The following is a 24,944-nucleotide window of genomic DNA, read 5'->3' as shown; positions in this document are numbered from 1 at the left end:
ATAACTATTCTTAAATTGTAGATTCATTGTCCCTTTAAATCATGCACTCTGAAAAAGTACCATAAATATTAAAGCAAAATACGAAATGTCCTTTGTCTGTACAAAGCAACTACAGAAAAAGTACCTGTAACAAATGGAAGCAGAGACACAGGTGGTGAAGTTCACATTTGTTTATTTTTTGAGTGGAACCTCTGGACCACGGTCCAGGGGGCTCCAACGGGGACGTGACCAGTGAGCCCCAGGTATCTGTAGTAAAACCCCTTGAACGGGATCAGAATGGAATGCTAGGAGGACACAGGTGCTACCTCCAGTTAGATGCCAGAAATGTGGCAGCTGTCCCAGTGGGACAACGGGTAAACAGAATATACAGGTATGGTGGAGATGACCGGAGGGTACCGGGTATACTGATAGAAGTTGGCACTGACGGTGACCGGCAAGTTTAGGGTATGCAGGTGGAAGCTGGTTCCAAAGGAACTGGCGTAATCCAGAGGTTCCGATGGCTAAGCGGCGGGACGAGATGGAACAGAAGCAGCCAGTACAAACGTCATCATGGACAGCTGAATAACAGGTCACAGATATTCTGTGAAAACAGTGTAAACAGAGTACTAAATGGAATACTGCAGAAGCTCAAACAGAGCAGACACAGAACCTGAACTAGCAATAGTAGATACTCATTGCTCCGGCACCCTCTCTATGGCAGAGGGGCCAGAAACAGCAATCAGTGCACTGCCATTGGCCAATTACTTTTTTGAAAAATGCACACTTTCTTTTATCTGCATGCTTCTTCATTTGTTGAGAGGCTCTCTCCAAAGCCAATTTGGTGTCATTCCACACCTTTGAGAATCGGCTGCAGGAACGCTAGAAGGTCCAGATATAGGAAGAGGAACTCTGGGTTGGAGTCCAAACATAATCTGAAAGGGAGATTTTCCAGAAGACTCACTTACGTGATTGTTGTTGGAGAATTCCGCCCAGGGCAGTAACTCTACCCAGTCGTCATGGTGCACATTGACGAAGTGGAGGAGAAATCCTGACAGAATTTGATTGGTCCTCTCCACTTGCCCATTGGATTTTGGGTGGTACACAGAAGAGAAGTCCAATTGTATTTTTACTAGTCTACAGACTGCTCTATAGAACTTCGAGGTGAACTGGACACCCCTGTCAGACACGATGTGGAGAGGGATTCCACGGAGACAGAAAATGTGCTGAATAAAGTAATCTGCAAGTTCTGGGGCAGATGGAAGACCGGGTAGTGGAATAAAGTGAGCCATCTTAGAAAAGCAATCTATGACGACCCAAACAACAGAACAGCCGGAAGAGATGGGAAGGTCTGTGATGAAATCCATAGCAATATGCTGCCAAGGAGCTGATGGAATTGGAAGAGGCTGAAGTTGACCAGCTGGCAGACGTTTAGCAATCTTGCTACGGGCACACAAAGGACAGGCTGCGACATATTCCCAAGTATACTTGCCCATGTTGGACCACCAGTAGTAATGGATAATGAGTTGCAGTGTCTTTTTCTGACCGGCATGGCCGGCTAACTTGGAAGAGTGACCACACCGAAGGACACGGTTCCGTTCAGATGTGGTAACGAGAGTTTTTCCAGAGGGAAGCCGGGCCAGATTAACAGAGGCTACTGACACTAACCATGACGGTTCAATGATGTGTTGGGGTTCTTCTTCAAGGTCAGGAGGCAAGAAGGCTCTGGAGAGTGCGTCTGCCTTAATATTTTTGTCAGCTGGATGGAAATGAAGAACAAAATTAAATCGGGCAAAAAACAAGGCCCATCGGGCCTGACGGGTGGATTGGAGGTACTTATGATCTGAGAAAATGATTACCTGATGGACAGCTCCCTCAAGGAGGGGTCTCCATTCTTGCAGGGCCAACTTGATTGCCAACAGTTCCCGATTTCCAATGGAATAGTTTCTCTCTGCGGTGGAAAAAAGCTTAACTAAAAAACCACAGGAGATCACCCGACTGGTAGACGATTTCTGGGTAAGAACTGCTCCTGCACCTATGGAGGAAGCGTCTACCTCTAGGAAAAATTGCTCATTAGAATTAGAAAAGCGAAGGCTTTTTGAAAGAAACAAAGGCCTCCTCTGCCTCGGGGTACCATTCCTTGGAGGTTACACCTTTCCGGGTTAAAGCTGAGATGGGTGCCACTCGGGTGGAAAAGTGTGGAATGAATTGCCGGTAGTAGTTGGTGAACCCCAGGCACCATTGTATGGCTTTCAGCCCAGACGGACGAGGCAATTTGAGGACAGCAGTTCAAAAAAGGATCCCTTAGGAAATAATAAGCTAAATATGTGAACATGTATTTCCCTATAAAACCACAAACTTATTATTTTCTATGTATACCAGATCCAATTTGGTGAAGATCTTGGCCCCTCGGAGACAATCAAACAACTCTGAAATAAGAGGTAATGGATACCTGTTCTTTACCATGATCTGATTTAGGCCCCAGTAGTCGATACAGGGCTGCAGGGATCCGTCCTTTCTCTTCACGAAAAAGAATCCTGCTCCTGTCGTTGAAGATGACTTTCGGATAAATCCTCTGGCCAGGTTCTCTTGGATGTAGTGAGACATGGCTTGAGTGTCTGCTTGAGAAAGAGGATAAACTCTCACGCGAGGAGTGGATGTTGCGGGGAGAAGATCAATCAGACAGTCATACAACTTTTTTTCCCAAAAACATCAGAGAAGGACCAGTAAGAGGAAGATAACCCTGGCAGGGTAACTGGTTGTACTGGAGGCGAAACAGGTTGAATCCGGGTTAGACATCGATCCATGCAGGAATCTCCCCAATGCAAAACCTCTCCTGTTCTATTTTAGGACTGGTTCATGCATCTGAAGCCATGGTAGACCTAAAAGCAAGGGGTGAGACAAACCGGGGTACATATAAAAACAAATTCTTTCAGAATGCGTTAGACCTACCCTGAGTTCCACAGGCTCGGTCTGAAACTGGACGAGCTCGGTCAGAGGTTAGCCATCTACGGCAGTCACCCGCAATGGGTCAGGAAGATGCTGGACTGGTAAGCGGTAACGATCCATTACCGCCTGCTGGATGAAGTCCCCAGCGGCTCCAGAATCCAACAAACAGTTCAGATAGTTTAATTGCTACGAAGCACACGGAGACCGAGATTTGCAGTGATGGAGAGGAATGTTCTCTACCTAGGGTGGCCTCTCCTACTGAGCCTAGGCATTGGAGTTTTCCATCCTCTTTGGACAGGTACGAATCAGATTCTCAAGACTATCACAGTAGAGGCAACTTCCCTCTTTGCGACACGCCTCCTGGAGGTGACTGTCCAAACTTACATGGTCAACCTCCATGACCTCAGGGGAGGAAGATGAGGTAGCTGACGTAGGAGAACTAGGACCCAGGGGGTAGGGCCTCTTGTCCCATTTGGTCTCCTTGGCACGTTCTTGAAATTGCAGATCTATCCGGGTCGCCAGGGATATCAGATCGTCCAAGGTAGTATGCCTGTCCTGTCCCACCAGCTCATCCTTTATTCTACCCGACAATCCTTCCAAGAAGGCAGCCACCAGGGACTCATTGTTCCAGGATAATTCAGATGAAAGCGTGCAGAACCGAATGGCGTACTGGGCCACTGTAAGAGTCCCTTGACGTAAGCGTAGAAGAGCTGAGGCTGTCATCATGATGCGACCAGGTTCAACGAAGATCCTGCGGAATGCTTGTAGAAAAGGCTGGAGAATATTAACCAGAGGATCCCCTCTCTCCCACAGCGGATTCAGCCAGGTAAGGGCCTCTCCAGCGAGATGTCACATAATGAAGCCCACCTTGGCTCGGTCAGAAGAAAACATATGCCCCAGGAGTTCAAAGTGCAGCATGCACTGGTTGATGAACCCCCAACACTGGACAGGGTTGCCATGGAAGTGGGTGGGGGCCGACAGGCGAGGACCTTTACTTGCCGTACAGGTGGGTACCTGGGTGTCGGTAATCAAGTCTGATGCAGCCGGGGACATCAGGGAATCCATGCGGGTAGACAAGTTGTGTAGAAAAGTCGTGATCTTGCCCTGCTGATCCCTCAGCTGGGTCACCTCTTGACAAAGCTCCACAGCCGGAGGTCGCTGGGATCCAGAGGGTTCCATTGCTGGAGTAATCTGTAACGAATGGAAGCGGAGGCACAGGTGGTGAAGTTCACATTTGTTTATGTTTTGAGTGGAACCTCTGGACCACGGTCCAGGGCGCTCCGAAGAGGGTGTGACTGATGAGCTCGAGGTATCTGTAGTAAGACCCCTCCAGCGGGATCAGAATGGAATACCAGGAGGACACAGGTGCTACCTCCCGTTAGACGCCAGACATGTGGCAGCTGTCCCAGCGGGACAAACGGGTAAACAGAATATACAGATATGGTGGAGCTGACCGGCAAGTACCGGGTATATGGATAGAAGCTGGCACTGACAGTGAACAGCAAGTTTCGGGTATGCAGGTGGAAGCTGGCTCCAAAGGAACTGGCGTAATCCAGAAGTTACGATGGCTAAGCGGCGGGACGAGACGGAATAGAAGCAGCTGGTACAAATGTCGTCTTGGACAGCCGAATAACAGGTCACGGATATTCTGCGGAAACAAACAGTGTAAGCAGAGTACTAGACGGAATACTGCAGAAGCGCAGACAAAGCAGACACAGAACCGGAACTAGCAACAGTAGATACTCGTTGCTCCAGAACCCTCCCTATGGCGGAGGGGCCAGAAAAAGCAATCAGTGCGCTGCCATTGGCTAATTACTTTTTTGAAAAATGCGTGCTGTCTCTTTAAGAGACCTAGACAGCGCTTGACCTTAATCTCATACCAGGGGATGTGCTGGCTGCATGCCAGGGAGCAGGGGGAAAAGCAGGGCAGCAAGCAAAGGATTGAGAGCGAGAGCCCCACCAGTGTCCGGCAGAGGTACATGAGGACAGGGGCCCCACTGAGGGTCTCTCTGAGGTACGGCCACAGCAGCATGAGGACAGGGACCCTGCTAAGGGTCTCACTGAGGTACGGGCACAGATGTAACAGTACCTGATTCAGCAAAGCTTTCATGACAGAATTCTGGTGTAAAAGATTTGAAACATTGCAAAATTTAGGTGCAACTCGGAATAGTACAAAAATTTTGAAACTTTTGGATTCCTAATGCAAGAAATCTGTTTAGTACCTGACTTGAGTACTTTCTTGCTTAGCACACGGAGGCGCACCCCACTCGTCAGATGCTTCAGATTTTTGAAGAGGCATAGACCTCTTCATGAATCAGAAATCTCTGTCTCTGTCATGTCCCCTCATCAAGAATAATGTGAACGACACCAGTCTTGATTAATTGGGCCCAAAGACTCTTTTGGATAAGTTATTGCATTGCAGTTGCCACAGAAAACTATGGGGAGGTTGAGAGTTACTTTGGATTTTGAAGAAGCATTAAACAATGGGAAAATTAATTTCTTGTAATTTAAGAGATTTATTTAAGCATTTATATTTTGAATATGAGAATATTCTAGAAACTCTAGAAATGTATACTTCAGAAAAATCCAATTTACAATAGTTATTGTGCAATACAGATTTATGGTTTCTTTTTTTGTCTTCCTCTTTTTTTTTTCTCAAAAAACAGCGTCTCCATCGAGCTTTAAACACATCATTCAATGAAGAGAAATTTCAGCAAAAACTGAAACGACTGGAGAAAAGGTAGAGTGCTTTTAATGTGTCTGTCATGACATTTCTGCCACAATGTATTGAATCTTCCATTAATGGTGCAAACTGAGAAAAAGCCGAATCGTGATCAACACTTAAAAAGCAATGTAATATTTCTAGTGCTTCTGTATTGTCATTTATTAGCAGCTGGCGTGAAACTGATCTTATCCAATCTGTCAGCAAGTAGCTTATCTTGAAAGCTAAAACATCTTTACAGCACATTCTACTGTAGTTGGTACACAAACATTCTACAGCATAACAACATTTCTATTTATTCTCATTAGAATAGTAACAAGTGATCTAAAAAATTATATATAATCCTTCTGACATCTTGCTATCACACAGTGCCTTGTGTAGAGTTTTAAGCCCATGCCAATGAGCAAGTACCATTTCTCATTACTTATTTTTTTTATTAGATGTTACATATTAAACCCCTTCACAATATTTGCCGTACATGAACAGTGATAGTCAAAAGACAGTGTATGGAGTGAGAAGGTGATTACTGTGTATTATAGCTAGGACCTGCCGCCAACAATCGCATGTGGACCGGTGCCCCGCCCACGATTGCTAAGCTGTTAAATGCCAATATCAATTTCTGACTGCGGCATTTAACACGTGCCGGTATGAGTGCGCATCATTCTCTCCACCCATTGGAGCATCCATGATGTAAATGCTGATGGGTTGTCATGACAGCTGGGAGGTTAGATGATGACCCCCATGCCTGTCATTACAGAGCTCCTTTGAAACCCTGCCTGCTGCTGATCTTCAAAGGAGACTGCAATTTCTGCTATATGGAGCAATGCTGTCAAATCGGTGTACATAGAGCAAGTGATTGGACAAACTTAGCTTCAAGTCGCATAAGGGGGCTAACAATAACAATGAAAAGTAAAAAAATATAAAAAATTAAAATTCTAATTACACTCCTTTTGAAAATAAAGATATTACATTTTTTTAAATACATATACTGTATTTTGCGGATTATAAGACGCACCCCAAATTTTGAGGAGAAAAATAGGAATTTTTTTTTTATAAAATGGAGCCTTTTATAATCCATGCATCTTATTGATTTTTGGGGGTGGTGGCTGCAGTAAAGTGAGGTCCCTGGGTCGCTGCTGGTGGAGGCAGGAGTGGGGCGATGCTGCGGACCCCAGACTGGGAGAAAGGAGTGTTCGGATGTGTGATGTTGCAGGTGTTTGGTGGTGCAGGTCATGGTGAAGCAGGGTCCAAGGGTCGCTGCTGGAGGAGGGTTGCCGCAGGCCGCAGGCTGGGACAAGTGGGTTTTCCAATGTGCGCCACTGTGGGTGTTTGGTGTTCCGGGGGCTCTGCCGACATTTTGTGAAAACCCAGAGCCCCCACACTTACATGGTTTACTGTGTGGTGGACTCTAGGAAAATGGCTGCCAGGTGCGGCACATGTGCAGATGGAGATCTCTGCACCAAGATCTCGGGAGATGAGATCTCCGCACGGCCGGTATGGTATATCCACATTATAAGACGCACCCCCATTTTCCTCCCAAATTTGGGTAAAAAAGTCCATCTTATAATCTGAAAAATATGGTATGTGGTATTGCTGCATTCAGTAAAGTCTTATCTATCAGAATATAAAATCAAATAAATATAGCTAGTATAGTTGCTGTGCTGCTGCTGGAGGTTGCTAGGATAGACTTGCAGTAAGCTCGGCGGAATTGGGCAAAATATGTTTAATGCGTAGAATGAAGGTTATATTTTATCTGCTTATTCCACACAAGTCACTAATATTTGAGTATTGTAGGTCCTTGTGCAGAGATATCATTTAATTTAAAGCTACATTAGCTTTTGCTATGTCTGAAAAATGATGGTTTTGCAAAAATAAAGTCAATTAAGGGGTCCTGCTGTTTAACCTTAATCAGCTTTCAGCATCTGATACTTACCAAATGAAGCATTACAAGACAGCGGCTACCCATCCTTGGATGTCTGTTGAAGATTTAAAGCTCCCATACACATTAGACTTAAAGGGGCATTTCCAGCTCCAAGATCCTATCCCAATATGTAGAGGGTGTAGTAATAATGGTAATAATAATATTAGCAAATGCCTCCAATTAGAAATGTAGCATAGTTTTTCTGATTCACTGTGTCTCTTTCCTTATGTGCAGGCATTGTAGGACCTTAGGTATCCATGGTTACGACCACTGATATAGTGACAGTTAGCTAGTTGCTAGTGGTCGTAAATATGGATAACTAAGGTCCTGCAATACCTGAACATGGGGTAAGCGAATCAGTAAAACTAAACCACATTTCTAATTGTAGGTTTTTGCTAATATTGTTATTATTACACTCACTATGTATTGGGATAGGACCTTGGAGATGGGACTACCCCTTTAAGTCGGCTTTACCAGCCAATATCGACAGGTTCGACTAATTGTCTAATGCATATGAGGGCGCCATCACGTTGATGGTTGAGGAAGATGTCAATCAGGCGTGTCTGATTATGTACTGCTGACTGCATTGTTCTCCCTAATCAAGCGCTCCTATGTATGGCACAGTAGGCTGAAATGGTTGTAGACCGAACGATCGTCCGAACAGTGATCTAGCGTTCCTGAACAGCTTTACTCTGGTCTTAGCTCTAGCACCTAAGCAGGCAACTCTTTAATACTTTACCATACCCACAAAAAGGAATTTTATAAGGGGTTGTCCTTCACAGAAAACCTAATCAGTATCAGGTTTGTTTCTAAAAATGTGAGAAATGAATCTGTCTTTCCACAGTCTGATGACAAACCAAGTCTTACCCAGCTCTTCAGTCTTACAACCTTAACCTCCTCAGGTGCCTTTGGCTGGTAGTCACTGAAAAATAGCTGATGTGGTGTTCCTATAAGTGGCGGTAGACCAAACCATCATAATCCATGTAATTTTAGGACACCAGCCTAAAAATACTTAATATTTGGCACCAGTCCTTACCACGCCCATAACAGGAGTACATATGGGTTCTGGAATAGGTACACCACAAGAATCAAGAAGAATAAGCAAATGAGTTATACTTATTTCTAACTATATAATATATATCTGCACATAGAAATTGTAATTAAAACTCTATACACAACATATAGAGCAGGAGCAATAGCCATGCATTGTTATTAAAATCCAAGTAAAGGAAAATTCTATATTTTTGTATGTTATTATGTTACTGTATATACATAAACTTACAGTATGCTCTGCATTGCTTCCATTTGCATAAATTATAACAGGTAACCATGGTTTCTATTATCAAAGTTGTTTTCTTATCACAAGGTTTTAAAATGTAATGAATTTTAGAGCAAAAAAACAAAAAGCAAATTTTGACAAAACTATAGAAAATGAAAGTGAGCAGTGACTTATCGGGAACATAAAAAGAGAGACAAGTACTTTCCTCAAGTAAATTTATAACAAGTAATGTAATTTATATTGTATAACCATATGATAAAAAACTTATGCAGGAAAAGTATATCGGGACTTCTTCAGTTTTACCATCGCTTTACTATATTCATTTCTGCTGTTTATGAGAGCTTATCAAGATATGCTAATTACCATTTTCATACGGAGTTTCTGCTTTCTGACAATGTAACATACTGCCAGAAAGATGTAATTATTTTCCTTTCACATTTCATGTAGGTGTTTTATTTGATAATGATGGATAATTATGTCTTCAGTTAATTTATTTTCTTTGGTTTATTTAGTTTCATTCTAATGTGTGTTTTACAGGATTTTTCACTTTTATACAAAGAAGATATTCCCATACACCGTAACTGGCATGTTGTGGCTGGTTATTCTACCTTTAACCATGTAATGATTTACGTTAGATTACCACAAAATGACTCACTATGGATTGGTAGTGAAAGATGGTGCTAGAAAATAAATGGATACAATAGTGAAACAAAGTAGGGCACCACCAAATGGGATATTGGGTTCCTCCTGCAGTCAGCAAAGAACAGGTACTGTATAAAAATAGAAAAGCTACTGACCAAAGAAAAGCAGGGATAGAAACACAGAATGCTCTACAAGAGGTAAGCGACCGGTGGCGACACGCGTCAGACAGGGCACTCCACAAGCTCCCCCATATGTAAGAATGTTAGCAGGACATTGCGGGCAGTAATTTTTACTTACCTCTTGTAGAGCATTCTGTGTTTCTATCGTTAGATGATGCTTGGTATGGTTCCCATTCACCTTGGTTTCATTTCAGCTTGTCCACTCACTTCCATCTGTATTGCTGCTGCAGCATTTTTGGACAAGGCTTGAGTCCACATCCTACCTTTTTATACAAGGACAACGTATTGGGTATTATTAGTGGCATTTATATTGAATTGTGTATGTTTGAACCATTGTCATTATTGTTATCGATAGGGGATGTTGATATTGATGTCTTTTTGACTCAACTACTACAATTTTCGTATCAATTACACACTGCTCTCTTTAGGTCATTTGTACCATTCATATATTACGTTTAACTGCCTAGCCATTTTCTTAGGTGTATGGGGGATGTCTTTTTGGCTTTCTTAGGAGCCTTGTGTACAATCTGTCATATTTTATGACTTTTAACTGTTTTTATATTGGTGTTGTCTATGGTTGTCCAATAAAATTTATTACACTTTTTTGGTGATCCCTGCTTTTCTTTGGTCAGTAGCTTTTCTATTTTTATACAGAAAACAAATGGATTTAACTCACAAAATGTGCATCAGCACTGGGGTTTAGTGTGTGTGGAGGAAGATCAAGAGCTGAACTTCTTCTGGTAGACCAGGGGTGGGGAACGTCCTGCCCGCGGGCCGTATACGGCCCACCATATCATTTTGTGGCTTTCCCCACTTTCCCTATTTTTTGGCCGCGGGCCCTTTAAGAATTGCGCGTGGTATTTTGCCGCGCTTTTCCCATCAGTGAAATGGCAGGAGCTCGAAGGTGATTGGTTGACGCCTCCGAGCTTTCCTATTGGCTGAGCAGAAGGATGCGTCAGGCGCCCCGTCTGCAGCAGCCAGAGTGAAGTGAGAAAGCGGCCAAGAGGTAAAGAGGGGCAGTGACGGAGGGAGACGCCAACGGAGAGGTGGTACGTGATGTCTAATGGTGAGTTGCGGTCACACCATACTGTGTGTGGGTTTATGTGACGTGGGACGGAGGAGTGAGACAGCACCAACATGTCCCCGGGGGTAAATAATCTTCTCGTGCGCTCAAGGGACTATATTGGGGCTTATTAGGGGTAGTAGTTCCATTAGACTCTTGCGGTGCGGCTCCAGGTGTCGGTGAGGGACTGAGTCAGTGTGGAGACTCCTGCTGTCATGTCGGACACTGTTCGCACCAGGGTGTCCGGCAGACAGCGGTAATACCCCATCCTACCACATGGTTCTCAGCGGCACTGGTTGGTCTTCTGATCCGGCTTGGATTGGGTTAACCAAGTTGTCATTCTGGCTGAGGGCTTAGCCACGCCCTCTGTCTTTAAATTGCCCTGTGTGACTATGGGCGTCGCCGACTATAGCTCTTGCCTTGTGCTAAGCGATACCGGTCTGGAGTGGTGGTCTAAGGAGCATACGGTTGCTGGTAGTATATTCCATTGTTGCCATTTTGCCTCCCTGTGTTGTATTATTTGGTTGCCCTTGCACATTACTGTATTCCCCTGTGTGTATGCGGTGTGGTGCATTTTCCATTTTCCCTGTCCATACTTATTTGTGGGGTCTGGTGTTTGGTCTCCTCATGGGGTGGAGGGTGGTGGGTTCAGCTTAGGGCTGGACAGGAGACAAGGACAGGGTGGAGGCCCAGGCAGGCACACCTTCAGTGTAAACCCTGGGATGAGGGACAGACAGGGTTTCCCCTAGTCTGAGGGACACCGCAGGGGCCCCGGGGTTTCAGCCTAAAGTTACCTAGGCTTCCCATGACATTATAGTCGGCCCAAAAAGAGAAAAAAAAGGAATTATTTACCATGGATCCTATAGTCTCCATAACCAAGCAGCTGGAGGCTCTGTCCATACAGAGGGTTTCAGCCTAAAGTTAACTAGGCTTCCCATGACACCTGCAGTGCCAGCTCCAGGTGAGGGACAGTTATAATCCGGTTGCAGCAATAGAGATGGGGGCAGCATTGTCAGTGAGCCTGCACCAGGGAGACGCCAGACTCCGTGCACAGGAACCAACCCCGACAGGAGTCGCTGCCCTCCCCCACTCGATCCACTGCTGAGCGAGATAGCAGAGCTGAAAGTGTCACGTCCTCCTGTGTGGCTGCAGTGTGCAAAGTAATCACAGTACGTCAGGCCCCATGTACCCCCCATGTGCTGTATACCTCAGGCCCCATGTACCCCCATGTGCTGTATACCTGAGGCCCCATGTACCCCATGTGCTGTATACCTCAGGCCCCATGTATGTGTATGCTTAGTATGCGCAGGTAACACTTCGCAACACACTTGCACTGATGTTTCTTTTTTTTCGTTTTTTTTTTTTTTGGTGGCCACCCATACACGCTCGTTCACATACAGGTCCAGACCTGAACGTTTATTGCACACATTCGTTTGTCATATATTTGGTGAACTCCTTCTGGACACGACAACAGAGGTGGCCCCCTGCTGTCACCACACTCACACCCTGCTATTCACCAAGGGACTCCACCCTCCAACCCTTTCACCATGAGGTCTACCCTCCCAGGGTTGGTTAATGGCGAGGGTTGAGATTTGTCCCTACTCCCCCGTAGCACACCTGCTGCACACACCTGGAGGAGAAGGGGACAGGAATATGGAGGAAATATACATTCGCTGGTCGCCTTCCTCCAAACGACCAGGAGGGGGCGACCTCTTCGGTGGTATAGAAGATTTGGCATCAGTCCCTCGGACTATAACACCAGTCTGCTCACTACAGGGACGTACCCCTTCACCTCGGGGAACCCCAGACAGCACCATGGGGATCACCAACTCCACCCACCTGTGGTTACGTCCGCCTGTATGAACAAGTCCCTCTCCCCAGCAGCGACTCTAGGGGGCTTTTACCAAAGCTGCAGGGACATGGAGGCAAAATACACTCGCTGGTCGCCTTCCTCCACACGACCAGGAGGGGGCGGCTTCTTTGGTGGTATTGAAGATTTGGTGTGAGTCCCGCGGACTATCACCAGTCTGCTCACTACAGGGACGTACCTCTTCACCTCGGGGAACCCCAGACAGCACCATGGGGATCACCAACTCCACCCACCTGTCTGGTTGCGTCCACCTGTATGAACAAGTCCCACTCCCCAGCAGCGACTCAAGGGGGCTTTTGCCAGAACCGCAATTTGCCAAAGCCGCCATTTTTATTTCCTGGTTCCCTGAGCAGAGGCCCCAGACCCTGATAACTGCTGCTGCAGCGGCTCTAACACACCTTGCCGCTCCCCACTCACCTCAGTGAGGCCCGGCAACAATTACTCACAGGTCTCCACATGGCCAAAGCTCACCAGAAAAAAAAATGTATGGTTGGTGATAATGTCACGGTCACGTGTGTCTGGTCGCAGCGAGTACCGCAAGGCGAACCCATATGACACACGTGACCCTGGATACACCGCCTCCAGTTGGGTGAATTTAAATAATAGGACGTGCATCTGGATACACCGCCTCCAACTGGCGAATTTAGGTATTACACGTATACATACAGTAGTCTGGGAACCCAGCCTCCAGTAAGGCGAATTTAAATAATAAAGGGGGAACCTGGGTAACATTAACAATGGTGGGCCCTGCAATAGGGAATAGGGAAGTGAAGACCTCCTGTACTCCCCTGAGCCAGTGTCCCTGCAATCCTAACGTTCCCTATGCCGGTTCCGCACCAGGCGACGCACAGGAACCTAAAAACCCTAGCTCGCCCTGAACCTAAACCATCACTAGGGAATTGGTCAGTGCGGAAACTAATCCCACCACTGCACTAAACACACGAGGGAAAATGACAATACAGGGGAAACACCACTTAGCTTTGCTCTGTTGCGTACGCTCCTAGCAACAGAGCCCACCACCTGTGTGCATCTTCTCCTCCACCCGGATCCATCACCATAACTGGATCCTTCACCATAGTGCAGCCTTGGAGCAGAGTCCACCACCAATTGCAGAAGTCCAGTAACAGAGTCCCAAAGATGAGTTCAGCTCCAGCCTAAAAAGTCAAGCATGCTTGAGTCCAGCTCTCAGCAACCAAGTCCCGCATGCTGAGTGCAACTCTCTCCATAGTCGTCACTACACCAAGCCATGCAAGTACTTCCTGCCGACACCATAAACTGTGACTCCACCACGCCATGCCAGCCCTTCTTGCAGACCACATAGCTGCCACTCGTCCCCTCTGACTGGGCTGCGCAGAACTCATGTTCAGCTCCTTCCTTCACCCAGGCTTCCTTGTGAAAGACTAACACACAATATCACCAACAATCATCAAACCCACCTGAACTCTTTTATAGAGCCTCACACCTGATTTATAATTACGTGCACTAAACCAAAGAAACTAAAGTGCACTACCACTCACCACCACCGGGCAACTTAGAATGAGCGACACCACGTGTAATAATTCTAATGGCCACCGGGGGCAATCACATCACTTTGGCCCCTAGCCAAAGGAAAAAAAGTTCACTTATCCATTTAAACTGTCAGATTCACGCTAGATCATGACAAAGGGTTAATGGTGGCCCAACAAGATGCTCCAAGGATAAATACCCCTATTTATTTCTGCACAAGGGTTAATGGTGTCCCAAGTAGATGCTCCATACATAAATACCCCCCATATGCTGCACAAGGGTTAATGGTGGCCCAAGTAGATGCTCCATACATAAATACCCCCCATATGCTGCTGCCGCAGCTGCTATACAAAAAAAAGACATACTTACCTCTCCGTCGCTGGGGGCCAGGTTCCGGTGTAGCCGCTGGCTCAGGCCCCCGGCACTGAGTATATTTACCGTTCTCAGTTCCATTGCTGTTTCCCCCAGGTCCTGTGCAGTGACGTTAGCAGAGGGCGTGCGCTGACTACATCATCGTGCCCTCCTCTAAATGTCACAGTCAGAGGACCCGGAGACAGCAATGGAACGGGGAGCGGTAAGTATTGCTCTGCTCCCCGTCATACTCACCACCCCCTCCTGTCACCCGGTCTCTTCAGTCCCTGCTTCCAGCATGATGTCGGCGTCCAAGGCTGTTCCTGCATTCAGCTGTCACATGGTATAGCAGCCGCTCATTAAATATGTGCATATTCATGAGTTTAATGAGCGTACCACGTGACAGCTGAATGCAGGAACAGTTGGGACACTAAGTTAATGGGGGAAGCAGGGGGGCTGCAGAGACCGTGCCAGGAGGGGGGAGTATGGTCTCTGACACCCCTCACTCCCCCTCCGACCCCGGTATATGACTTGCGTATAAGCCGAGAGGGGGACTTTCAGCCCAAAAAAATGGGATGAAAATCTTGGCTTATACATGAGTATATATATGGTAATTTTATACGGCCCCCGAACGCTGTTATAAAATTCCAAATGGCCCTGGCAGAAAAAAGGTTCCCCACCTCTGCGGTAGACGCTGGATGCATTCCTTTTGTCTCTAAAAGCAACTAATTATTTAAATGCAGCTGGCAATCTCTGAAGGCAGCAATTAAATGGAGAGGTTGCCACATGGGGCAATTATCACTGCCAACTTCTGGGTACTGCTTTGAAGTTCAGCCATTAGACTGAGGTTCATAAGAAAACATGATTTACACCTTATACTGCAATACTGTTGTATTTGTATAGTACAAGCAATCAGATTTATGCAATTTCAAGCCTCTTAAGGGGACTAAATAAAATAAAGGAAACATCAAATTTTATACATGTTGTGTCAGGGTCACTGGCACAGTATATGAGGGGAGATATGTGTAATGAAGCTTGCTCTCTCCAGTGATCTAGAAATCCATGCTTTAGCAAGGCTGGTTTTTAAAAATGGGGAGGACCCGATGCCGATTTTATTAAACCAGGTGTCTCCCCATTTCTACTCCTGATTCCTCACTGCAACAGAGTTTTATCTCAAACTATTTGGATTAGCAAATGAAGCCTCCTGAAACTGGAATACAGTTATAGCACAATCTAGTTAGATTCTGGAAGATTGATTTCACACAGGACAGGATCCTATCAAGGTAACTGACAAGTTCACTTTCATCAGCAGCAGGAAGGCCTCTCTAGCCCCTTTACCTTTATGAGGTAATAACTCTGGAACGCTTCCATGGATCCTGGTGATTCTGACACTGTTTTCTCATGACATATTGTACTTCATTTTAGTGGTAAAATTTCATTCATATAACTTGCGTTTATTTGTGAAAATAACAGAAATTTGGCAAAAATTTTGAAAATTTCGCAATTTTCCAACTTTGAATTTTTATGCCCTTAAATCACAGAGATATGGCACACAAAAAAACTTAATAAATCACATGTTTACTTTACATCAGCACAATTTGGGAATCAAACTTTTTTCTTGTTTTTTTATTAGGAAGTTATAAGGGTTAAAAGTTGACCAGCGATTTCTCATTTTTACAACACCATTTTATTTTTAGGGACCACATCACATTTGAAGCCACTTTGAGGGGTCTATATCATAGAAAGTACCCCATTCTAAAAACTGCACCCCTCAAGGAGCTCAAAACCACAGTCAAGAAATTTATTAACCCTTCAGGTGCTTCACAGAAATTTTTTTAAAAAAATGAACATTTAACTTTTTTCACAAAAAAATTAATTCAGGTCGTAATTTTTTATTTTTCCAAGGGTAACAGGAGAAATTTGACTGCAAAAGTTATTGTGCAATTTGTTCTGAGTACGCTGATACATGATATGTGGGGGGAACCACTGTTTTGGCGCATGGCAGAGCTCAGAAGGGAAGGAGCGCCGTTTGACTTTTTCAATACAAAATTGGCTGGAATTCTGATCGGGGTAAACGACTATTTAGGCGCATGGCAGAGCTCAGAAGGGAAGCAGCACCAATTGACTTTTTTGGCTGGAAATGAGATTGGATGCCATGTCGCTTTTGGAAAGCCCCTGATGTGCCAAAACAGTGGAAACTCCCCACAAATGACCCCATTTTGGTAACTAGACCCCCCCCATGGAACTTATCTAGATGTGTGGTGAGCACTTTGAACACCCAAGTGCTTCACAGAAGTTTATAATGCCCGGGCGTGAAAATTATAAAGATCATATTTGTTCCACAAACATGATCTTTTAGTCCCCAATTGTTATTATTTTACCAAGGGTAGCAGGAGAAATTGGACCCCAAAAGTTGTTGTCCAATTTGTCCTGAGTACCCTGATATCCCATATATGGGAGAAAACTACTGTATGGGCACACGTCAGGGCTCTGAAGGGAAATAGTGACGCTTTGTAATGCAGACTTTGATGGAATGGTCTGCCGGTGTCATGTTGCCTTTGGAGAGCCCCTGATGTGCCTAAACTGTGGAAACCCCCCACAAGTGACCCTATTTTGGAAACTAGACACCCCAAGGAACTTATCTAGTTGTGTGGTGACCACTTTGAACCCCAAGTGCTTCACAGAAGTTTATAACGCCCGGGCATGAAAATAATAAAATCATATTTTTTCCACAAACATGATCTTTAAGTCCCCATTTTTTTATTTTACCAAGGGTAACAGGAGAAATTGGACCCCAAAAGTTGTTGCTCAATTTGTCCTGAGTACACTGATACCCCATATGTGGGAGAAAACTACTATATGGGCACACGTCAGGGCTTGGAAGGGAAGTAGTGACGTTTTGGAATGCAGACTTTGATGGAATGGTCTGCGGGTGTCATGTTGCCTTTGGAGAGCCCCTGATGTGCCTAAACTGTGGAAACCCCCCACATGTGACCCCACTTTGGAAACTAGACCCCCCAAGGAATTTATCTAGATATGTGGTGAGCACGTTGAAGCCCCAAGGGTTTCACAGAAGTTTATAACGTACAGCCGTACAATTAAAAAATCATATTTTTTCCACAACAATGATCTTTTCACCCCCAATTTTTACTTTCCCAAGTGTAACAGGACCCCAAAAGTTATTGTGCAATTTGTCCTGAGTACGCTGATACCCCATATGTGGGGGTAAACCACTATTTGGGCGCATGGCAGAGCTTGGAAGGGAAGCAGCGTCATTTGACTTTTTTGGCTGGAAATGAGATCGGACGCCATGTCGCATTTGGAAAGCCCCTGATGTCCCAAAACAGTGGAAACCCCCCAATTCTAACTCCAACCCTAATTCCAGCACACCCCTAACCCTAATGGGAAAATGGAAATAAATACTTTTTTTATTTTATTATTTTTCTCTATCTAATGGGGTGATAAAGGAGAGTTTGATCTACTATTTATAGCGAGTTTTTATATTTGGCAGCTGTCGCATGCTAAAAAATGCTTTTTACTGTAAAAATAGTTTATGCATCACTACATTTTGAGAGCTATAATTTTTCCATATTTTCATGCACCGAGTCATGTGAGGTCTTATTTTTTGCGGGACGAGTAGACATCTTTATTGGTGTTATTTTCGGGCATGTGACTTTTTTTAATCGCTTTTTATTCCGATTTTTGGGACGCAGAATGAACAAAAAACAGCGTTTCATGAATTTCTTTTGGGGGCTGCGTTTACACCGTTCCGCGTGCAGTAAAACTGATAAAGCAGTTTTATTTTTCGGGTCAGTATTGTTACAGCGATACCTCATTTATGTCTTTTTTACGTTTTGGCGCTTTTATGCAATGAAAACAATTTTATTTAAAAAATAATTATTTTTGCATCGCTTTATTCTGCGAGCTTGTTTTTTGCGGGACAAGATGACGTTTTCAGCGATACCATGGTTATTTATATCCGCCCTTTTAATCGTGCGTTGTTGCACTTTTTGTTCGGCGGTATGATGATAAAGCATTATTTTTTGCTTCGTTTTTTATTTTTATTTTTTAGGGGGTTCAATAAAGGGGTTAACTAGTGGGACAGTTTTATAGGGCGGGTCGTTATGGGCGCTGCAATACCAAATATGTGTACTTTTATTGTTTTTTTTATTTTCAAAAAATGAATTTATTAGGGAATATTTTTTTTCATTTATTTAGCGATTTTTTATAAATTATTTTTACACTTTTTTTTTAACTTTATTACAGTGTCCCAGGGGGGACAAAACTGTCATGTGACAGATTGTTGATCTGTCACATCACAGATCGCTGTGACAGATCAGTGATCTGACACAGGCGCTACACAGGCTTCCTCATGCCTGTGCTCTGCAGGCAGTGAGAAAGCCAGCTACCTGCAGGCCCCGAAGGTCCCCACTGCCATATTGGATCCAGGGACCTGCAGGGAAGAAGGCCCCAAGAGCAGCGCAGCACATCGCGCTGCTCCCAGGGGCTCAGAGAAACACGGAGAGAGCCCCCTCCCTGCGCGCTTCTCTCTTATGCCGCCAGTAAATGTTTGATCGCAGTGCTGTGTGCTGGGGGTTAATGTGTCGAGGGCGGTCCGTGACCGCCCCTGACACATAGTGCCGGGTGTCAGCTGTGATAATCAGCTGACACCCGGCCGCGATCAGCGGTGCTCCCCCCGTGAGCGCCGCTGATCAAGCTAGACGTACGATTTCGTCCTTGGGACTTAGGTCCCAGGACACATGGACAGAATAGTACGTCTAATGTAGGAAAGGGGTTAAAAAAGAAAAAACAAAATATCACATGGTCATAAGTATTCAGACCCTTTCCTCAATATTGAGTAGAAGCACCCTTTTGAGCTATTACAGGCATGAGTGTTCTTGGGAATGATGCAACAAGGTTTTCACACCTGGATTTGAGGATATTAGGGTATGTGCACACGTTGCGTTTTTTAAGTGCTTTTATTGTTTTTTTCCGCAGCGGAAACGCTTAAAAAACGCTATTAAAACGCATCGCATGCAATCCTATGGGATTCCGCAGTTGCTGAGCCCATGCTGCGGATTTTACTGCTGCGGAATCGCAGCATGTTCATTATTCGTGCGGAATCGCAGCAATTCCACTACCATAGGATTGCATTGAAATGCTCACTTTATGCAGGTGCCTATGCCCACTATGCGTAAAGTGAGCGGTTCATGTGCGGATGGTACGCAGGGTCTGGAGGAGAGGAGACTCTCCTCCATGCCCTGGGTACCATATCCCAGTAAAAAAATACAGAATAAAAATAAAAAAATAGTGATATACTCGCCTTCTGACAGCCCCCGGAATCCTTCCTGCCTCTCATCCACGCTGCCAGCATCTTCCGATCCCAGGGATGCATTGCGAGAATCACCTGAGATGACGTTGCGGTCTCGTGACCATGACGTCATCTGGGGTGATTCTCACAATGTATTCCTGGGACCGGAACGTACCAGGAGTATCGCTGAGTAGATAGGGGGCCGTCGGAAGGTGAGAATAACCATATTTTTTTTATTTTTTTATTTTTTACATTCTATCTTGTACTATTGATGCTGCATAGGCAGCATCAATAGTAAAAAGTTGTTCACACTTATTAAGCACTATGCTTGACAAGTGTGACCAACCTGTCAATCACCTTTCCAAGCGATGCTTCAAATCGCTTGGAAAGCGCAAGCATTCTGCAAGCTAAAAACACTTGCAAAATGCTTGTGTTTTGCTGGAAAACGCATTTGAATTCCGCATAAGTTTTACCCACAGCAGGGAGTTGTGGAAATGCTGCGGACATTTCCGCAGCATTTCTGCAACATGGGCACATAGCCTCATATAGGTCGCTCTTAGGTAGTTTGGCCCCAGGGACAAGATTTATGGTACAGTGTTGGCAGCGGATTATTCAGGATACTCTCCAAGCGTGTGACAACAGAGTTTCTTTATTCAGGAACAAACAGGGACAATATATGATAAGCTTAACAGAACAGGAATAAATTATTTGTGTGTCTCTATTTGTGCAGCATCTACAGCAAGCTGCTTCTCTCACACACAGACACAGGAAAAAATGGAAATACAGTCACATGCTCTCCCTGTGTGAGCCTCTGGGAGTTTTTTTTGTTCTATCTTTATGAACAGCATACAAATCTAGCAACTAAAAACTCAGACAGGAATGGAGTTGTTGCACTATATATAATAATAATAATCTTTATTTAAATAGCGCCAACATATTCCGCAGTGCTTTACCAATTAAGGGTATGTGCACACGTTGCAGATTTGCCTGCAGAATTTTCTGCACAGAATCTGCATCTCTTGGCAGAAAACGCAGGTAAAAAACAGCGCAGATTTGATGCATTTTTTATGCGGATTTGTATGCGTTTTTGTAAGCTATATAAAGATCTACTATTTAACAAAAAAAAGCTGCGATGCCATTTCTTTGTCCAATCTCTTATTTTGCATAGTCTATTGAAGAATAATGTTTACACACAGAGATAGATAGATGGATATGTGGCGCCACTGAGACTCAGTCGCCACAGAGGTACTGCACCTTCTCCTAAGGTGTAGTGCCCCACCATCCGGGTAGGGTGGAAACTCCTTTCAACACTCGCACCCCACACAACAGGGTAGTTCTGCACAACCACATTGCGGCTCCTTGCTCAGAGGGTAGCAGAGCACCTTTGGTGGTTCCTTGCTTGGAACACTGGATGTGCTGGGAGGTGGGTGGAGTTAAGATACATAAAAGAGTGGGAAAGTGTAGGAGGACAGGTCAGTCTGACAGAAGGTCAGTCAGGAAGAAAGTCACTCAGACAGGAGTGAGGATCCCTGGAAGAAGGGATGGAGGAAGGAGTGCTGCAGCTGCCTCAGTGATCTGAGCCAGCTGGCATGGGAAAGGAAAAGGAGAAAGACGTAGAACTGAAATCTAAGCTTCCATAAGAAAGAAAGACAAGTACGGAACGAAGGAGTAGAGAGAACAGAGAGGACGTGGGTTAGAAGAGGAACCCTGCCTATAGGTTCTCAGCGCAAGGCCGGGGCCCGGTCCCCGAGGTTGTATGGACACTTATGGTTCTGCAGCAGACACCGGTGGAGTAGTTAGCTGTAAATGCACTACTCCCATCTAAGACTTGGGGCACAACAGCAATTGGATAGTGAGCCGGGACTCAGGAGAAGGGAGTCCCCGAAGCAGGCTACAGCTGTCTGCCGTACAAGTAGAGTTCTTGGGAACATCTGACAGGAGGAACTCCAGTGTAACTCAGTACTAGGAGATCTTCACACTTTAAGGCGCTATAGAGGAGTCGTTCAGAAAGGTACATGTTGGCGGAGTGCTGGAGGGGAAAATCGTAACTTGCCTGGAGGTTGATTGAGTCTCTGACCCAGGGGACACGGCCCGGAGGCAGGCACCTGTGTGTGTGTTCAACGGACTGTGAGAAAAGCTTTGGAACTACAAGCCCCGGTGTCCTCCATTCATTTGTGCGCCAACATATTCAGCACCGCTATAGCTGGGTACCATTCTCCACACCGCCTGCACCTCTCCTCTTCTATTGCATCCACGCTGCCCTGGGGCTACAGCTTCACCTGTGGGGAGCTACACCATCTAGGCTGCAACACACCACCAGCCCCAAAGGATCTGCATGCAGCGTCGGCCTAACATCCTACTTGCCGAACACCACAGGTGGCATCACAAACTATTCACCATTAACCTATCTTCCTATTACTTGGGCGCCCAGGGCCACAGTCCGGGTCACCGCTGCTGTGACACATCCCACTGATACGGCCCGGTACCGAGTACCCCACATCCCTGGGAGGGCGGCCCAAATTGGCGTCACGAACAGGATGACGAGATCCGATGCCATCGGGTTCTGTGTGCCTGAGATTTGTTGGACTTTGAACATTTGAAAATGTGCAGAAGACCCAATTTAATAGACTGTGACATGAATATTAAAAATGGCCGCTGGCGCAGAGAAGAAGGGCGTGAAGAGATGGGAGGTCCTAGGAAAAGACCGCAAAAAGTCTTGGGCCTTCCCTGCCTGAATTACTATGTGACAGCAACATGGTCCACCCCCCAAGGGGTCCATATACTGGCTTGGTATGGAGGCGCTGGAAGAAGACGCCGCCCCCGGAAGGAAGGGTAGAAGAAGCCAGTGGCGGGAAAGGGGCCAAGGTGAGGAGAAGAACGCCATGATGAAAAGAGAAGAGAAGACCCTGCGGAGGCTGCGGCCGCTGATACATCCTCTGCAGCGGCCGCCACCACCTTACAACCGATATTGCCATTGGGCGAGTCCCGTCCGGAGGAGACATATGAGGGCTCTGGAGCAGAATGGAGGGCCGGGACCGCATCTGTCTGGACCGGGCGCTGTTTACACCGGCCTCCACCGACGACCCCGGCCGAGGCCGGTCTTGCCCCTGCCCAGATTCAACTGCGGCCCATCCCGTCAACAACTCCGGGAGATGCGGCTGCCGCTGTCCACTACCCGGTGCCGGGACCGGAACCTCGCCCGGAGGTACCAGGTACGATCACCGCCCCCGACCCGACTCTAGTCCTGGGAACAGAACCCACAGATAGGGATGGCCCGATTTACCTCCGCCGGCAGCCTCAGGCTGTGGTGCTGCCACCCGAAGTCCCGATGGACACCGAATAATCGGATTCTGAGGAACCAGCCATAGCGCCGGCTGAGTCACCAACGGCAGCAGAAGCACCATCGGAGGTAGCGGATATGCCGTCCCCGCAGGCAGTAGACGTTTCTATGGCCCTTTCAATTACCCTGACCAGTCCCTATCTCACCCTATGGGAAGCAGAGTACATACGACTAGCAAGTAACCAGAATCAAGATGAAGATACCACATTCAGCACCGCTATAGCTGGGTACCATTCTCCACACCACCTGCACCTCTCCTCTTCTATTGCATTCACACTGCCCTGGGGCTACAGCTTCACCTGCGGGGAGCTACACCATCTAGGCTGCAACACACCTCCAGCCCCAGAGGATCTGCATGCAGCGTCGGCCAAACATCCTACTTGCCGAACACCACAGGTGGCATCACAAACTATTCTATACCATTAGCTACATTCCACCATTCACATCTTCCCATTACTTGGGTGCCCAGGGCCACGGTCCAGGTCACCGCTGCTGTGACACATCCCACTGACATCGGCCTGGTACCGAGTACCCCACAGCCCTGGGAGGGTGACCCAGATAGATCTATAGATAGATAGTGTTGCGCTCGCACCCTGACAGGTTGGCATGAGTGTGGATGGTGTGTCCCTATCGTGCCACAAACCAGACTTCCCTGGAAGGGGCATGACTAAGCAGCTACCTTGGTGTTCACTGGAGCCTCTGATGGTGAGGTCATTTTTGTGTGGCAGGTAGCTGCCAGGTACCACTCCAGGGTGGTGTCTGGATGTGGCTGTTGATCCCACTGGGAGACGGAACGCTAGGACAGGAGCAGGGAAAGGGCTCCACTGGCAGATATGGCTGAGACACAGGCAGGTGGGCACGGCTGAGACACTGGCAGGTGGGCACGGCTGAGACACTGGCAGGCGAGCACGGCTGAGACACTGGCAGGCGAGCATGGCTGGTACTCTGGCAGGACAGGTACTGACTTGGTAGGGACAGGAATACGGGCAGGTATGTGGAAATAGGTAGGTGCCTGTTCAGACTGGAGGGCATATAGAAACAGGTAGAGGCCTGTTCAGACTGGAGGGCATATGAGAACAGGTAGGGACCTGACCCACAGGTTGCAAAATGGAAGTAGAGCAGGACCGCAAGGTTGCGGAATGTAGAGTAGAACAGAGACGCTGGTTTCAGTGCATCGAGCTGAACCGCAAGGAATGGATGTAAGTCAGAACCCTAAGGAGCGGAGCAAGGCAGAACTGCAAGGAGGGGAGCAAGGCGGAGCTTCAAGGAGCGCAGCAAGGCAGAACCGCAAGAAGCAGAGCAAGGCGGAACCGCATGGAGCGTAGCGGAACTGCAAGGTGCAAAGCCTGAGCAAAGCAGAACCGCAAGGTGCACAGCGAGAGCAAAGCGTAACTGCAAGGTGCGGAGCAAGAGCAAAGCGGAACCACAAGGTGCAGAGCAAGAGCAAAGCGGAACCGTAGAGCAAAGGATGTGAATAGGGCAGACGGAGAGGACACAAGAATACTCTCAGCAGGGAAAGGAAGACAAACAGGTACAGGTTAGGGCTGAGTTCAGACAAGGTCAGGTACAGGAACATGGAGAAGATCTAGGATACAAGAATAGGACACAGTACAGACAAGGACAGACACGGGAACAGATGCTGGACAAGGTCACAGGCCTGAGTATGCAGCCCTCAGGGAGGCAGAAACATATAAAACAAAGTGCACGGTAGCGAATCTGGGAATGCATCCCCCAGAGAAGGCGGAAACAAGACAAAGCACATGGTAACAGGTATGGGAATGCAGCTCCTAGAGAAGGCGGAAACAAGACAGGACCTGGCCCCTCAGCAGCATGAC

The 24,944-nt window shown here is 46.5% G+C and overlaps 1 protein-coding gene across 3 annotated transcripts in view; it reads left to right on the top strand.

Annotated features, from left to right (window-relative positions):
• Nucleotides 1–24,944, top strand: part of GRIN3A (glutamate ionotropic receptor NMDA type subunit 3A) — an 822,030-nt gene that overhangs the window by 747,962 nt on the left and 49,124 nt on the right. For all 3 annotated transcript variants that reach the window (XM_073552433.1, XM_073552434.1, XM_073552435.1), the window contains one exon: nucleotides 5,592–5,665. In XM_073552433.1, the coding sequence (XP_073408534.1) occupies nucleotides 5,592–5,665 (74 nt within the window). The remainder of the gene's footprint in view (nucleotides 1–5,591; nucleotides 5,666–24,944) is intronic.

The sequence above is a fragment of the Dendrobates tinctorius genome, unplaced genomic scaffold, assembly GCF_039654945.1.
Source record: "Dendrobates tinctorius isolate UK_male_01 unplaced genomic scaffold, ASM3965494v1 ptg000191l, whole genome shotgun sequence".
Taxonomy (NCBI): domain Eukaryota; kingdom Metazoa; phylum Chordata; class Amphibia; order Anura; family Dendrobatidae; genus Dendrobates; species Dendrobates tinctorius.
The sequence above is the reverse complement of the archived record's forward strand: the minus strand, read 5'-3'. Positions and strand labels throughout refer to the sequence as shown.